General features: G+C 36.7%; 1 protein-coding gene across 1 annotated transcript; it reads left to right on the top strand.

Annotated features, from left to right (window-relative positions):
- Positions 1-3918: 3918 nt before the first annotated feature.
- LOC132040114 (uncharacterized) lies at positions 3919-10101 on the top strand. Its single transcript, XM_059430731.1, has 6 exons — positions 3919-4377; positions 5124-5237; positions 6142-6222; positions 6903-7075; positions 7247-7343; positions 9671-10101. Exons 1-6 carry the CDS (start codon positions 4132-4134, stop codon positions 9791-9793), a joined length of 834 nt encoding a protein of 277 aa, XP_059286714.1. The 5' UTR covers positions 3919-4131; the 3' UTR covers positions 9794-10101.
- Positions 10102-17080: the final 6979 nt, after the last annotated feature.

Below are 17080 nucleotides of genomic sequence, written 5' to 3' on the forward strand. Positions count from 1 at the left end.
GACTCAAAATATGCACTTGCCGAAAGGGTTAAGGAGTTTAGTTGTTGATTGTTTGCCTTAATACAAGATTAGTTTGTATTATGTTTGGATTGAAGGAATTCATGCTATGGGTAAAAAGCATGTTCATATTAATATTTCAACAAAACTAGTCACTCATACTGTAGCTTGGGAAACCATTCCTTTTTAATATGTTTCTCTTTAAACCTGCATGAGATAAAAATGTGTTGTAACTGAGAGTGTTTCTTCTTGAGTTGATGAAGTGTGAAGTGAGTCTTTGTAGTAGTGATTTGTGAAGTTGATAGTTGAAATGGCCATTCATCTTCCTTATTTTTGTTTAGAGAATACCTTCTCCCTAGAACTATCAAATATGCTAACTTTAAACTTTCTTGACATGCCTCGAGTGCTTAAAAGGATCCGATCTGAAGTAAAAAGTTTTGCCCAAAGAGTCAAAAGGCCTAGATTCAAAGTAGTCATTTCTTAAAATTTCAATCTTTTCTTTTCAAATAATTAGCCTTGAATATAAAGATCTTTTCTAAAGCATTTAGGTGATCAAGTGTTGAATTTTTTGGTTCTCATCTTACCTAAAGTGCCATTAATACGAAGCATGTATAACTTTTAAATTGCTTAACCTCGATTCTTTATTTTTTTAGACTAGTGAAGAACACTTTAAGTTTATTTCGGACGAAAGGAGACCCTTACACTTGATATTGCTTTAGTTTTAAGACTCGTTTTGCCTTCATTGTTGAGTTCATCCTCCAAGAATTGAGATTTCATCAAGTGTTGCTAAATGATTTCTTAAAAGTGCATAGAAAAGATATGCCATATGGGGCTTTTACAAATTAAGTATGTTCCCTCTTTGTTTGGCTAAGTTTCTCGTTGGAATCTAAGAATTGTACGTTGAATTCGATGTTAGTTCAAAGCTTATGAATTTATAAGCCGGGAAGTCGATTTTTTTTTTATATGTGTTATTTGATGGTCAAAGTATTCATGAAGTATACTTAAATACACATATGTATATATAATCTACCGATTTGTTTGAATTCATGTTTTTACATGTTTAACCTTATTCATTGATTAGATACTAATTCTCTTCTTTTTATTTTATGCATGATTATCGCATACGAGTCCGAGGACTCGTTCTTCTCCGCATTCGGATGTTGGGCTAAAAGCCCAACACAATCTTGCTCAATTGGAAAACAAAGTTTCGGGCCAAGCCCACAACAAGCAAAAATATAAATTCATTGGGCCTAAGCCCAATAATGTGAACAGATCACAGATGGGGCTTTAAAATGGGCTCGATCCATTCATTTCTCTCTCTCCTCTCTTTTTATTTTATTTTGTGTATTTTTTATGACTAACATTTTATGTTGTTTTATTTTAGCTTAGATGAACTTAGTGGAATTAGCATAGGAATTAGTTATAACGATGGTGATTAATTTAAGGAAATTAAATTAATTCCATAAGTTTTATTCTCTTTTCATATTAAGCTATTTATAATTATTCTAATATTTATTTTATTTGGAATAATTGATTTGCAAAATGGCATGACTATATGTTTCAAATAAAAGGAATCATATTTTCATCATAAACGTTTCAAAACGTCACTAATATGCAAGTATAAACTTAAGTATATTTTATAGGTAACTTTTCAAGTTTGAATCAATCATGCATATTTTTAGCTAAGCATTATTAATAAGGAATAATAAAAAGGAGAAAGAAAACTCATTTCCTTTTGAATTCTATTTATAAGTCTAGATTTTTCTATATTGCTACATTCATATAACATAATTTATTCAAAGTTCAAAATTGCTAAATCTCTTCTCAAAGTTATTATTTACGGCCAAATTATCATATTTTCTACAAGTCTTATTTAAATAGCATTGTTACACTCTTCCTTCAAAACCTTAAAAAAACTTTATAAGTCTTATTCTAAAATAGACTTTAAAGATCTTCTACTTTCTATAAATCTTATTATAACTAACATTATTTTTCTTTAAAACTTTAGCAATATTTGTAAATCATTTTAAAATTTAAACATTACGTTTAGTCTTAATTAATTAACCTAAGTTTGGTCTGACAACCGTAAGTTAACGGATCCTAAAGGATGCCTAACCCCTTCCCTTTAGGATAATATAGAACCCTTACCTAGAATCACACCGGTTGCTGCATCTATTAACGGAGGTTAGTTTTACCTTAAGTTAATAATTAGGTGCCCTAATTCACCTTAAAATCAATTAGGTGGCGACTCCTTAAAATCATATTGATTTATGTACAGGAATCACCAATATGTCCTGGATATAACAATTATGGTATATCTAATGGTGAGGTTAAGTTATTTAGCAAGAGAAAATATGGTATGTTTTTGTGGTAACGACCCTCTACAGTTTCAAGAGCTTATGAATTGTGTTTTTTGTGCTTGTGTTGGTGATTACATTTTTCTGTTAGCTGATGTTATACTTGGATATTTTAAAGGAGTGTTTATGCATAAAAAAACCAAGTGGGTTAAGTGGTTGCATGGTCACTACCTTGTATTATTCTTACCAAGTGGTTGTTGTGTTTTTTTACTTATTGTGATTATCATGTTGGTTGCAAGTCAATATCAAGATTCAAGGATGAATCATCTTTAAGAAGGGAAGAATGATAGAAACCATGGAGGCTCAACTGCATTAAGGAGCAAATAAGGTCACCACCAAGAATCGAGACGAATCTTCTTTAAGAGGGGGAGAATGATAGCACCCAAGAAAGCTTAATTCCATTGAAAACTAAGGAATATCAAGATGCTTTAATGGGCTTCAATTCACAATGAAAACATGTCTTGTACCGGAAGAATAGCTCCAGCCCAAAGTAGTTCTTTTGGGAAAGTCATACTACTATTTGGAGGCCCAATTTGAAGACCAAGATGAGTTGGATTGTGGCCCAAAATCTGTCCAAAGTTAAAACAAGTTCAAGCCTTACATACTCTGTTTCTAAGATCATTTAATGCTTTATCGAACAAAGTTGGTGCAAGTGTCTTAACGCACCTTAAACAAAGAATTAGTAGTCTTCTATGCACCTAGGAAATTGCATCTTATTTAAATTTAGTTTGACTACTCCATTGTTAATTTCAAGGGGATGACCACCCTTTCTAGACTCCTATATAGAGGGGTGTTTTCTTCTTCATTATAACTAAGTTTGATGAATATTAATATTATTAGCCTTGTGGAGACCTTTGAGGTTCTCTTTAGGGTTCGCCCTTTTTGTTTTAATTTGAACCGTAACTTGTTAAGATTCTTCGTTTGAGTTTCCTCCCTCCTTTTCTTTTTCTTCTTACTTGATTCACTGCTTCTTTTACTATTAAACAAGGTTTGAAGTATCAAATCTTAAACTTCTGTTCTTCTTCTCTATCAAGAATCAATCCTCCCTCTTTTTAAATTCTAATTTCTAATTTCTAATTCTAAAGTCTTTCGCTATCCGTGTTGTTATCATAACGACAGACGTATATTTGAACCCAAGTATAACGAGGGGGTATATTTGGCCCTTTTTCGATAGTACAGGGGTATATTTGGCCCTTTTCCGCTTATTTAAAAAGATAATTTGGGTACGTGACATATATTGTGCTTACATGTCAAAAGTTTCTTAAATTTTGTGATCAATCAAATATCCACATAAAGAGTAATAAAATAATTATTTCCTCCGACTCATTTCACATGAGAATATTTGATTGGGCATATAGTTTAAGAAATAAATAAATTTTTTTGAAATTTGCGGTCTAAAATAAAGCATTAAGAAATGTATAGCTACAAATTATTTCATACAAAGGTGTTCTTTTTTAGATTGATTAAAAAGAAAAGAGTGTCGTATAAATTTGAACGAATCAAGAAACTGGAAGACACACACGTGTACAACGACTTACCATAAATCGCAGAAGTCCTCTTAATCCACTTATCGTGAATGAAAGGGGAAAAGGGCATTATTTGTCCAATTGAAGGCCAACCCATAAATTCCGAGCTACCCTCACATTGACAACGACATGCATCCCGTAATTTAATTGGGAACACAGATACTGGATAAACATAAAGTAGAATACACATTTTAGCTGGATATTTGTTCTTGTATCAACATTTTTTTAGGAAGTAAGGAAGGAAGGAAGAAATGCAATCAGTGAGTTATAATTTTGTAGGGGGAACGAAATTGTCATGGGGGAGTCGACGGGAAGAGATTAAGTTTAGGGGAAATGCTAAGATGATTAGAATAGTGGGATCTTTGCCTGAGATGAATAGTGGTAATTCTGAGAGCCAGAGTTCTATGTTATCGAGTCAAAGTCAGAGTTCGTCCCTCTCTCGCAGCCAGACGTATGCTCTTTTGAAACAGCAAATGGAAGTCGCCGCTAAATCTGAGGTCATAACACCTTTATTTGTATACATACATACAGCCAAATATGTGTTTTGGGCATAACTACTCATTTGCGCAAAACCAATATATACTTGTCATGCCTATCTTCCTTCTAATAAAAAGAATGAAGGCTTCCGAGTTGCCTATGTCAGTGATACCTATCCTGCTGGACATCAATTTCTTAATCTTCTTAACATGATTAGAAACTAGATAAAACGTCCCATAAATTGCTACTTCTTATTATTAGAACTATTCAACATGTTAGAAAAAATGTGATTTTGAAAAATAGTTTGATTCCCCAAATAATACTAGTTTAGTATAAAGTGGAGAGGATGAAATATGTATTATCATCTCATTTTATCGATTAATTAACTTGATTTTGTGCAAACATCGGGGGTGAGTAAGTCTTTGACTTCGCACAATTACTATGTATAAGTTGAAAAATCTTCAAAATGTAGATTGTTGCAAATTCACACTAATTAGGGTAGACAACTTGTAGGTCGATAGGTATTCCGCATCATTGGCTTAAATGGTGGATGTTCTTTGTTTGCGCCTTTTTGGGGATGTGGAATTCTACTGTGTTAGTTTTGTGATTGCTACCTTAAATGTGATTGTATTGCTGTAAAAATTGGATTTCTAGTATCTTGGGGAAAGCCTTAGAAATTCAAGAGGAATTTAAAGCTTTTATCTGCTTTGTTGGTAGTTGCAAATGAATGCTGTTTTGTTCACATGCTGAGTTGGGTTATATGTAGGACTACAAAGAGGCAGCGAGACTTCGTGATTCTTTGAAAATATTTGAGGACGAAGAGCCTGTTTTGCGGCTTAGGAGATTGGTGAAAGAGGCTATTGCAGAAGAGAGGTTTGAGGTACCTGTTCCTTTCTCCCAAACAATATGCTTAGACAAAATCGTCTAACAATCGAATTACGAGTTGAGATATATGAAGCTAATTTGTCAAAGTCTACCTTATGAAATTAACAAAATTTGACCCATGTCTGAAAAATTGCAGTTCCGCACATACTCACCAACTGAATTTTCTTATATATCTTGGATTTTGTGAAGAGTAAAGTACATTCTTGATATCTAATTATTAGAGCTGATTTATATTTTGAATAGTGCATATAATACCCTAAGTTTAAAGTAACATGCATAAATGGGATTGTAAAAACAAAAGAAATTTTTCAAGTAAATTCTTAGATTTGTATGCATACTGAAGGTAAGGGGTAAAATTTGAAGGCAATTGATTGTTTTTACACCCTCCAAAATTAAATTATAAATGAAAATTTGTTTTCATCCGTAAAAAGGCTGATAATGGGTCATGTACCAGCTCTGTCATAAGAAGTGACACCAGTAAGATGAGGTCCCATTTTTACATGTTTTTTAGGAGTTAGACAGTTTGTGCAAGTTCAAAATGGACAACAGAAAACACACGACTTATAAGGTATCAAAAGCGCAATCTGATTTTGTTGTACACTAGAGCTATGTTATGCCAATATCATGGCACAACTTTGACTTTATATGTCAAATGTATATTTTATTTTCTTCATCTATTTATGTATGTGCCATTATTGAAGATGCATCATAACACATTATAGTATCCTGAAACCTAGCAATTCTTTCTTTTGAAACTCCAAGAATTAGATCTGCTGATTTAGAATTGTATAAACTTCCTCATCTCTCTGGTTTGCTACATCAGCTATCCATTGATTATTTGAAGTCACTCATCACCTGAGTTTCACCCTTTCTTGCCCTCTCTTTCTCTGTCTTTCCAGGATGCAGCGAGGTACCGTGATGAGTTAAAGGATATTGCTCCGAATTCTCTCTTGAAATGTTCTAGCGACGCAACAACACTGGTATGAAACATCCAATTTTTATTCAGGAATTGTCATGCTTCTATTTCACTTTCTTTTACTAGCTGGATTACCAAGATTGATACTTTACCAAAATGTTTCGAATTGCTGCTAATGAAGTTCTTTTGAATAATGAGTTTTGACATAAGTGGCTTTATATACTTTAAGGACAAAAATGTGGGAAAGAAGCAATGAAAATTTTGGATTTTTCATAAATGTGCTCGTTAAAAAAAAAAGTGCTGTTGTTTATTTTCCAAATTCATGCACATGAGCTGTTCTTTTACACATCTTAACAGTTTCTGGACCCCTTTTCCCCTACAGAACAAAACAAAAGAAATTCAGACGTCATTTAAGACCTTCCTATTACTGAGTCTTAATTAAGAAATATTAAGTCTTTTTCACATTAAACTTATCTGCATAAACACTGTATAGGGTATTAGGATCTAAATAAGGGCCGGCCTGACTCCTGTCAATTCTTTTATATGATTGATTGATGGTTAGATATTTATGATCAGCTCATAATCAGACATCGCTATAAGTTTTTGAAGCCTGAACAGCTCATAAAGGGACTTTACATAAGTTTATTGACGCCTGAACAGCTCATAAAGGGACTTTACATAAGTTTATTGAAGCTGAGCAGTTCTGCAAAGTCTGATATATCTGCTCAACATTGTTTTGTCTAGGGAATCAGGGTTCAGGTTAGAAGTGTGTACATAGAAGGTCGAAGTCATCCTTCAAAAGGCCTTTATTTTTTTGCTTATAGAATAAGAATTAGCAACAACTCTGATCGTCCTGTTCAACTTCTTAGAAGGCACTGGATCATAACTGATGCTAATGGAAAAACAGAAAATGTCTGGTGAGTTGCTAACTTTGCTGTGTTGTCACAGTTGTGGGAGACAATATTGTTTATGTTAAACTTATGCATATCTTTGCTTTTGTAAATTGATGTTGTCATCGTTCCCTATGGTGGTCATTTGATTCGTTTCTTTTTATTTGGGCTAAACATTGTTATCGTTCATTCTGATAGGGGAATTGGTGTTATTGGTGAACAACCGGTGATACTTCCCAACACTGGTTTTGAATACTCATCTGCATGCCCATTAGGAACTCCGAGTGGAAGAATGGTAAGAAACTAATTTGTTTTGCTGTTCCTTCCTTCATGAAATGCTACTTCTGCCCTCATTTTCATTTTGCTAGGCATTTTAATGTTGAGGTCAATATGTGACTGCACCCACTTACAAAGATCATTGTGTTGGCGACTGTATCTGACCAATAAGAACAACAACATACCAATATATTTCCACAAGTGGGGTCTGGGGAGGGTGGGTGTACGCAAACCTTACCCCTACCTTTGTGGGGTAGAGAGCTTGTTTCCGATAGACCCTCAGAAATGCAAGGGTAAAAGCTATGATGAAAATATTGAAGAAAGAAAAGTACTGACAGTACAAATATTAAAGATAACCAAGGTAAAAGAATCAACAGTAGTAATAAAATCGAAACATAAGATATGCTAGCATAGTAGTAATAATACTGGTAAGGGAATAGATAGATGCTCTAGGCTAAAACCCTGCTTTACCACTGTGGAGAGAGAAAACACTCTACTACCTACTAACCGTCTATCCTAATCCTCGATCTCCATACTCCTATCTAGGATCATGTTTTCAGTGAGCTGAAGATGTGTCATGTCCTGTCTAATCACCTCTCTCCAATTCTTCCTCGGTCTACCTCGACCTCTCCTCAAACCTTTCACCGCCAACCTCTCACACCTCCTCACTGGGGCATCTGTGCTCCTCCTTTTCACATGCTCGAACCATCTCAGCCTCACTTCCCCCATCTTGTCCACCACAACGGCTACTCCCACCTAGTCCGTATATCTTCATTCCTAATCTTGTCTCTTCTAGTAAGCTTGCATATCCATCTAAGCATCCTCATTTCTACTACCTTCATCTTCTGAACATGCAAGTTCTTGACTGCCCGACACTCCACCCCGTACGATATAGTTGGTCTGACAACCACTCTATAGAACTTACCTTTAAGTCTTGGTAACACATTCTTATCACATAGGACAATGGGTGCGAGCCTCCATTTCATGCACTCCGTTCCAATACGATGTGCGACATCCTCGTCGATCTCCCCATTTCCTTGGATTATAGACCCAAGATACTTGAAGGTTCCTCTCTTGGGGATGACTTGTGTTATCAATTCTCACTTCCCCATCAGCCCCTTGTGATGCGACACTGAACTTGCACTCCGACTGTAAATGACCCTGGGCTCCAATTTTCTTAGAGGGCATTTGCCCCCCTAACATTCCAGGAAAATAAAGTAATGAAGGATAGACAGAGTTTTCTCTGTAATAATACAAATGGAACAAATGGGGACCATTTCAGTTGAACTCAGGTTATCACTTATGCACGCTTTACCTATACACACACACACACACACACACACTTGAAAGTACCCATTAATAGTAATAGAACTCTGTGCAAAGTTTTCTCCCCTGATATTAGTTACTACTCTTTGATCACTTACTCTGCCTCAAACATCTGAATGTAGTCCAGCTGAAATGGAAATTTACTATCGTAGTTGCATTGTAAATCCAGAACAGTGAAGACATGACCAAAGCTGATACTTGAGATGTAGCCCCTCTTATAGGTCCATCACAAGGAAGACGAAAATCATGATTTGCTTATCCTACACACCGACGCGCACACACACGCACACATCACCGATGCACACACACACACACACACACACACACATTCTTCTGCTCCTTCCCATCAATTCTAGAGGATGAAGTTAACAGAGAGAAAACAAGAATGTGGAATTTAGAAATTCTATCTTATAAACTCAGGGCCTACTAATACGTCTGTATAACATTTGCTAACTGCTGCATGCTTAAAATTGCTTTCTTCCCGAAGTGCTGATTGTCATATTAGCTTCACATAGCTTACCTGCACTAATTGTCATATTTCTGCGTAATTCTTTTTCTGAATTAAATTTGAATTGATACACTTATTTAGATTGAAGAGCAATGTTTGGAACTGGGAAGATAAAAGGATTTCAATTTTCTGGTTATCAGGATTCAGTTTGGAACAACAGATGTTAAAGAGAATGGTTTTCTGAGGAGCCAAGTAGTTAAAAAATAGCAGAATCTAGTCAATTTTGTCCGTTGATACCTTCTATTGGAGTGATACTCCTAATATTTTGTAGGGTATTACTATTAGATCCTTCTTCAGTTTCTGGTAAATAAAAACTGTATGTGCTGTTGGGCTCTGAGGGGGACAAAATTTGCAAGGTCTCTTTGTGTCTTCTTTTTGACCCTGATTTGCAATTAAAGTCATCAATCGTACTGTTCCTGGAATTGCTTACCTTCTTGGGTACCCTTCCTTTATTCATTTTTTCCTGCCATTTCTAAAATGCATCGTGCCTTTGATGGTTTATTACTATACAGGAGGGTGACTTCGAGATGAAGCATATTGACAGAGTAGGCTCATGGACATTCAATGTTGCCATTGCTCCTTTCTCTCTCTCCAAAGTTGGAGATGGCAGTGATACCTTTACAGATGGGAGCTGAGAATATTTTGAAGAAAGGATGGAGGTGAAGAACCTCGATTGTAGAATTTTTATATAAAGTTTAAGCCCAGGCTGTATTGTAGTTGCTGGTAGACAATAAACTCTTGATATCGGATTCATTGGGTGTAGATCAACTACTACCAATAGATGTATCATATTTCCAAGGGTAGCCAATATGGAACTTAGGGATCTCATGCATTGATGTGGATGTCATTGATTCACATCTTGAAAGCTTTAAAGATCATCTGTAAATTGCAAATGTATATATCATGTGATTGAACTGTTAAATTATCTTCGGCCTTCTATCTGCGAGGTTTTTGTCCTATAGATTTGAACTTCTTTGGCTGAAAAATTAAATATTTGCTCTTCCGTTTTGTTTTTGTTGTGTTATAATTCGCCTGTTTACCTTATCTTGGTGTCTATAATAGCTCTTGCAGATTACTTCAAAAGGATAAGTGATTTAGGCGCTTTACCTGTTCATTGTTCAGCCATTGAAATGTCCCTGAAAAATTCTTAGGCTTGCTTCTATAAGTGTTTGGTCTTGCTTCTATACTTGCATGGTATTGGAACTTATTGAAACTTCAAACATACGGTGGAGAATATTTTGGCGCTGTGATGAAACTTCTAACCCTGAATTCCAGCATGATTGAAAGTATTCTTTTTTATTTTCACATAGAGCTATTGTCACGACCCATTTCGTAAGTCATGAGGGCACTCACACTATTCCCTGGTGGGCAAACTCTTTCCTTAAAACACATCATTTAAAATCAACATGCGGAAGTAAAACAGTAATTTGTACTAAACAGTTCTACTTTATATATTTAAAACAAGTGTGGGAGTACTTTAATGATTATAATCCCAAAACCTGGTCTTAACTCGCACAAGAGCTTCTAAGTATCGAAAATACATGGTCTAAATAAGGAAGTACAAGTGTCAAATACTGAAATGAAATACTGTCTCTAGAGTAAGAAGTAGACAAATATAATAAGAGGAGCTTCCGGGCTGTAAATCTTGACAAGTGGCTCACCCTAGTATCAAGTCATAAGCTGTCACACCCTAATTTCCGTTAGGGCGTGATGGGCACCCGACCCTTATTTAGGGCCGAGCGAACCCGCTGACTCACATAATACTCATAATCACGCTGGCTCTCAAATCATAACACAAATACATAACGGAAATTTTTTTCGAAGAATAATATGCTTTTTACCTTTCTCTTATCAAAGAAAGTCTGTAACATATAGAAACATATAGACTTATAATACAACGCGTAACAACACATCGGCGTACATAGCCGCTTCCATAATCGACATCTTATACCCACGACACTGTCTGCAAAGTCTCTAACATGGAACATGAAACCATATCATAAAGCTCTAACTCGGCAGCACTCCGGAGAAAATGGAGCTCGCCAATCCCGCTGGAACATCTTCTGCTAATATCTTCCACTCATCTGGGTGTACCTGCGCGGCATGGAACGCAACCCCCGAAGAAAGGGGTCGGATGCGGAATATGTACCGAGTATGTAAAGCATGAAATACGGTAAGCGGGATCATACGAAGTAAAGAGTACGAAAATCATAAAACTTGCCCTCGAAAAGATTTATCATGCATATCAAAATCATGTAATCATCATGTATACATATAGCGTGTCCCGCCCCTACAACGAGGGACTCGGTGTATCAAATCATCATAAAGATGTACATATAGCGTGTCCGGCCCTCTAACGAGGGACTCGGTAAATAAAATCATGTCATCATCATGTATGCGTGCATGTACATATGTATATATATATATATAGCGTGTCCCGCCCTACAGTGAGGAACTCGGTGAATAGCGTGTCCCCCCGCTAGCAAGGGACTCGGTATGCCATCCCGCCGCCAACCCCACATCATCACATCATATATATATATATATATATATATATATATATATATAGCGTGTCCCGACCCTCTAGTGAGGGACTCGGTGAATAAAGCAAGGGAGTTGCACGAATGCGTGTCCTGGCTCGGGTCTCAGTGAAAGACATATTAAGCTTCGCACGAGCAGAGTAGTGAGAAACCATATGCACATAAATCATCATAACAGACTGTTATACCTCGCATTTTGAGCGTATTCGGAAAACTCGGGAATAAGTCGGAATGGTAGGAATTGAGGTTCCAATGGGATTCTACTTAGTGTGCATGTGATGTTTTGGAGACTAGTGACGTGGAAATATTGGAAAAGACTAAGGGCAAAATTGGAATTTTGAAAAATGGTTTCATGAATTACCAAAATGTGGGCTAAGGTTTTGGACTTGGAAAATGGAAAAAAAAATTTGGAGCCAAGCCCAACCCAAGAGGGTGGCCGGCCATGGCTTGGACAAAATTAAATCCAAGCCATGTGCATGGTCATGTGACCACCTAAGATAAATAAGGGGCAAGGTTCAATAATTTTCTAGAAATTTCAAGACATGAGAAAGAAGGAGAAAAACAAGAAAAAACAAGAGAAAAAAAGAAGGGCATTCGGTACCGCCATGGGTGAAATTTCACCCCTCAAAATCTTGATTCCAAAATTAGTTTCTTGTGGTTTTCTTACCAATTTAAGGTCCTCTACAACGTGGTGCAATTATTTCGGAAGATAATCCATTGGTTTCGTCGTTTGGACAAGTTAGTGGAATGAAGAAACTTGAGAAGGAAGGTAAGAATTCATTCTTTCTAAGTATGTTATGAAGGTTTGTTTGTGTAGTAGTATATGTAAATGAGTTGAATGCATAGAAATATGGAAGCTTGCATGGTATTTAGATATGGATGCATGGCCGTGTATGAAGCTATGTTGTATGGTTGAGATGAATTGAATTTTATGTTGTATTTTAGTTGTGGTTATGATGGAATTTATATTGGAAATGGAAGATGGATGAATTTGATGGAATATGGAAAGGTAGGGTGTGTGGCCGTGTGGTATATTGAAGTTGGAATGAAAATGAATTAAGTTTGTTTAATGTGTTAGTTGTGTTGTTGTGATCATTACAATGTAAACAAAGCGTATATGGGTTGGGTTGGTATGAAAATGGAATGTAGAGAATTATGTCGCATTAATGTGATTTTATGATATTAAGATAATGAAGTTGTTCAAGTATAGATTATGGTTATTGGTGATGAATTGATGAGTAGAGGATGTGTTGAGATGATTTTGTTGCATAAATAAGAATTTTGGATAGAATATGGAATTGTCGAATATCGGAGGTAAGGTTTGAAATATTCTTGGCTTGTGTTTGAATGATCTCAAATTGATATGTGTATATGGACATATCGATATTGATTTGAATTTGTGGGATCGGAATGGAAACTATCGCATTATGTCGGAAAGTAAACTAGTTATGTTATGTTATGGTTTGTAGTGATTGTTGATGTTCTTGGTGTTGTTGTTGGGTTGTTGTTGACTATTTTGAGCCGAGTTGAAACTCGGGGGTGCTATATGTATAGGGGAGGTGCTGCCCAATTTTTTAGAACAATATTGGCTAAGATTGGAAATTGTGAGTCTCATGAATAGTAACGGTCAATATGACCATTCGCATTTTTGGCGAAACGGGATCGGAGTTTCGACGAGCTTAACAAGAGAGAAAGGTATGTAAAGCTACTCCTATTCTTTCTTTGGCACGCCCTAGATGTACTAGGTTTGAATTCGGACCTCGGGGACAACTCCACTCTTCGGAATCCGCATTCAAAATTTGTCCTTTTCTTGCAAGTAGAATTGAATTAGTTAGTTTGGAAATGACTAGGAAGTGACCTAAATTTCCCCAACCTTGGTAAATAAAACCCGAATACCTTAAAACCCCCGTAAATGATATTATGAAGTTGAACATATGTAATTCGCGTCCGCCACCTCAATTGACCGAGGTGGGCCCACTATTTCGATTTTACCCTTCGTGTTTATGACTTGTCTTCGAGCAAACTTTTTAAAGGAAACGTTTTAACTACTCCTCTATTTATTACTTAAAAATCGTTTTAAATATTCCGTTAAGTCCTATGATGTGTTCGATCTCGTATCACGAATCCGAACGTTCGTCCCGACATAACCTACTATGATGTCCGAAAGGTACGTACTATGCTTCCGTCCGATTTCATCACTTTGATTTGTCATTCGCTATGCCTCGTCGAGTCTCCGGAAATATATATGTTATTTTTATTGCATTAGTTTCTCACTACTCCACTCGTGGATGCCTCAATATTTCCCACACCGAGCCGGCCGGGATATGTTCTCAAGCGTATGTCTCGCATTGTTCGCCGCGCCCGGTGTGAGGGGGCGGTATATACGTGCATGGGTTGTGGAGTATGATGTGCCATGTACGCTTATGCCGACATCCGCCGATTATGTTCGATATGGCCATTTGGTATGTTATGATTTGTTTCGGAGATATTCCCTACTACGAAGTATGATGTGTTTTGGCGCGCGAGTCGGGGGCGCTTATGTTACGTTCACCGAGTCCCATAGCGGGCGGCTTTAGCATATATGTTTTTTGCATGCATTACTTATGATTTCGATACGCATTTTTGATTACTTATGCATCTCGATTGCTTTCCGCACATTCCGTTCGATTTTAATTTTATTTATTACATTCTCTCGCTTTTACATATTCGACATTTTTCCGTACCGGCCCCCTTTCTTCGGGGGCCGCGTTTCGTGCCACGCAGTACGTACGTTTGATTTGTCGATCCGTTCGCCTAGGTTATACGTTTTGTTTGAAGTGCTCCTTTGTTCGGAGCCCATGATTTGGTATAGACTTTTATTTCATATGTACGTATTCATTCTGGGGTACGACAGGGCCCCGTCCCGTCATACGATTTTGCTTTGTTCTGTAGAGGTCTGTAGACATGTGGTGTGGGTTCTATGTGTTTCGTGAGATTTGCGTACGTTTAGAGTTTATCTATGTTTTGTGACGGCCTTATCGGCCTTCGTGCGGCATGCCCACTTGTCCTTGTTAAATTATTATTTCTGTTTGTCTCTAATATTTTGCTAATTTAGGGTAAGGTACGTATGAGTGCCCAACTAGGGCACGAGTCGCGGCCTACGGAGTTGGGTCGTGACACAGACTCAATGGATAAGCAAGTAGTCGACGCTCGAGCTAAAACAATAATCATGTTAGGTTCTTTTCAAAAAAAGAGATCGTATCAAATCCGTTCTAAATATTTCGTCATTAAAACTGCATTAAAATACATTTAAGGGATCGCAAGCGCATATCAAGTCAATCCGAGCCCGCTCGTAAAAGTTACGGGTCTTACCTATCATGGAACCTCATGCGAACATATCGAAGCGATCCGAGCCTTTCGGCGAAAGTTACGGACATTCGTAGTTTCGGAATCGTGTAGGAAGCAAACTCTTTTTTTGAAAACAAACTTTTATGCAATCTTTGAAATCCATTCATGCGAAAAACATAAAGACCATAATTTGACTACATTAAGAATATGAATATCAAGAAACAAATATGGATCATAAACATGCTCGGATCGCAAAAGTAGAATTACCTCGGGGTACGTGTCATAACTTACTTTTTCACTAAGACATGCCAAAGAAAGAAGGGTTAAGCTTACATACCTCGATCGCTTCCTAAGCTAATCCAACTCAAGTCTCGACTCTCCAGGGTCTACACAACGTCAATGGATATCAAATATTAGTCATAAACATCGAAGAATCCAATTCCAAGCCATTACTTTTCTACAGAAATTTAAAACATTTCCCCTATAAATTCATCAACCCCGAGAATTCGACTCGCCAAATTCATCAACAACCATACCAACAACACACTAGCAACATCAATAAGAAATTCCAAACGCATCTTAACATTAATAACTCCTCTCTATATAATTCGACGACATTCATTTATATTCAATTCAACTTCATATATTCGAACTAATATCAACGATCGCATATTCAAATACCAATCCAAACCATTCACACAAGATTCAAGAGCACTTTAAACAATCTGCAAAATATTCAAAATACTTCAAACAATGTACTACTCCACCCGAAACTATTCCAATTCAACAAGAACATTACCAACACCTTTCTTTCTTCCACATTCATAAATTATGTCAACAATACATGCGTTTACAGCTTCATTCTCATAAATTCAAGAAACCATATCAAGATCACATTATCTTCCAATTTAGCCACACAATTATAACCTTAACTTGAATCATTAACACTTCATTTTACATCATAGAATTCACATCGACGACAACTAAAATACCACGTAAAATTAGTTCATTCCCTAACATCCAAAACAGCCCATTTTTCGGCCAACACCACAACACACACATTCCATGATTTTCATCCATTTCTACACATTACAACAACACCCAAACATGCTAAACACAATTAGTTCATCACTCCTACACAACAACACACACACACGGCCACAACACATACACGGCTACAACTTCAACATCATACTTCCATGCATCTCATTCATTTCTACATATCACAACATGCACAAATCATCCATAAAACATGTAAGGAAGATTAAATCTTACCTTCTCCATTCATGTTCTTCACACGGCCAAGGTTGGTGAATTGCGACAACGAGCGGTTTTCTTGTTCCAACGACTACTCCACGTTGACGAGGACCTTCCAATTGGTATGAAAACTAGAAGAAAATATTTTTTTTCTTGATCATCACTCATGGACCATTTTCGGCCAGCTATGGCCGAATGGTTGCTCCCTTTTCTTTCTCCATGGTTATTGAAATTTCTAAGGGTGATCATATGATGAAATGATCCCTTAGTCATCCTTTTAATTGCAAGTATTAAAATTCCATGTGGCCATGGCCCACATCCATGTGGCCGGCCACGTGCCCTCTCCTTTCTTTTTTTTTTTTTTTTTGAATTTCAAGTTTCCAAAACTTCACTTTTGGCCCCATGTTTCATGAAATATTAGTTTCCATAATTTCACTCTTACCCCAAATTTTCCTTAATATCTCCATCCAATGAAATCATAAGCGACTTATGCCTTTCAACAAAGTCGAAAGATAGCCTTGTCCATAACTCTTCGCAACCAACTTAAAAATATTCCGACGTACAAAATGCGAGATATAACATAAGCCTAGGTGAAAGTTTCTAATCCACAAATCCATCAAGTTTCTAAGAAAGCACCTAACAAACTGGCCACAACTCAAGTAAATCACGAACCAAGAACTCGATGAGGTAATGTACTATGCAATGGTATGAAATACAATACAAACGGAATGCAATGAAATTAAATGCAGTGCTATGCAATGCCCCTCCAGGCCTCCTCTCCAATCACGTACACACATG

The sequence above is a fragment of the Lycium ferocissimum genome, chromosome 12 (assembly GCF_029784015.1).
Source record: "Lycium ferocissimum isolate CSIRO_LF1 chromosome 12, AGI_CSIRO_Lferr_CH_V1, whole genome shotgun sequence".
Taxonomy (NCBI): Eukaryota; Viridiplantae; Streptophyta; class Magnoliopsida; order Solanales; family Solanaceae; genus Lycium; species Lycium ferocissimum.

Excerpts from the sequence above, each read along its gene's own strand:
- LOC132040114 (XM_059430731.1), top strand. The coding sequence starts at position 4,132 with ATGCAATCAGTGAGTTATAATTTTGTAGGGGGAACGAAATTGTCATGG. Across the intron at positions 6,223-6,902 it reads CTAGCGACGCAACAACACTG|GGAATCAGGGTTCAGGTTAG; the intron begins GTATGAAACATC and ends TGTTTTGTCTAG. Across the intron at positions 7,076-7,246 it reads GGAAAAACAGAAAATGTCTG|GGGAATTGGTGTTATTGGTG; the intron begins GTGAGTTGCTAA and ends TCATTCTGATAG.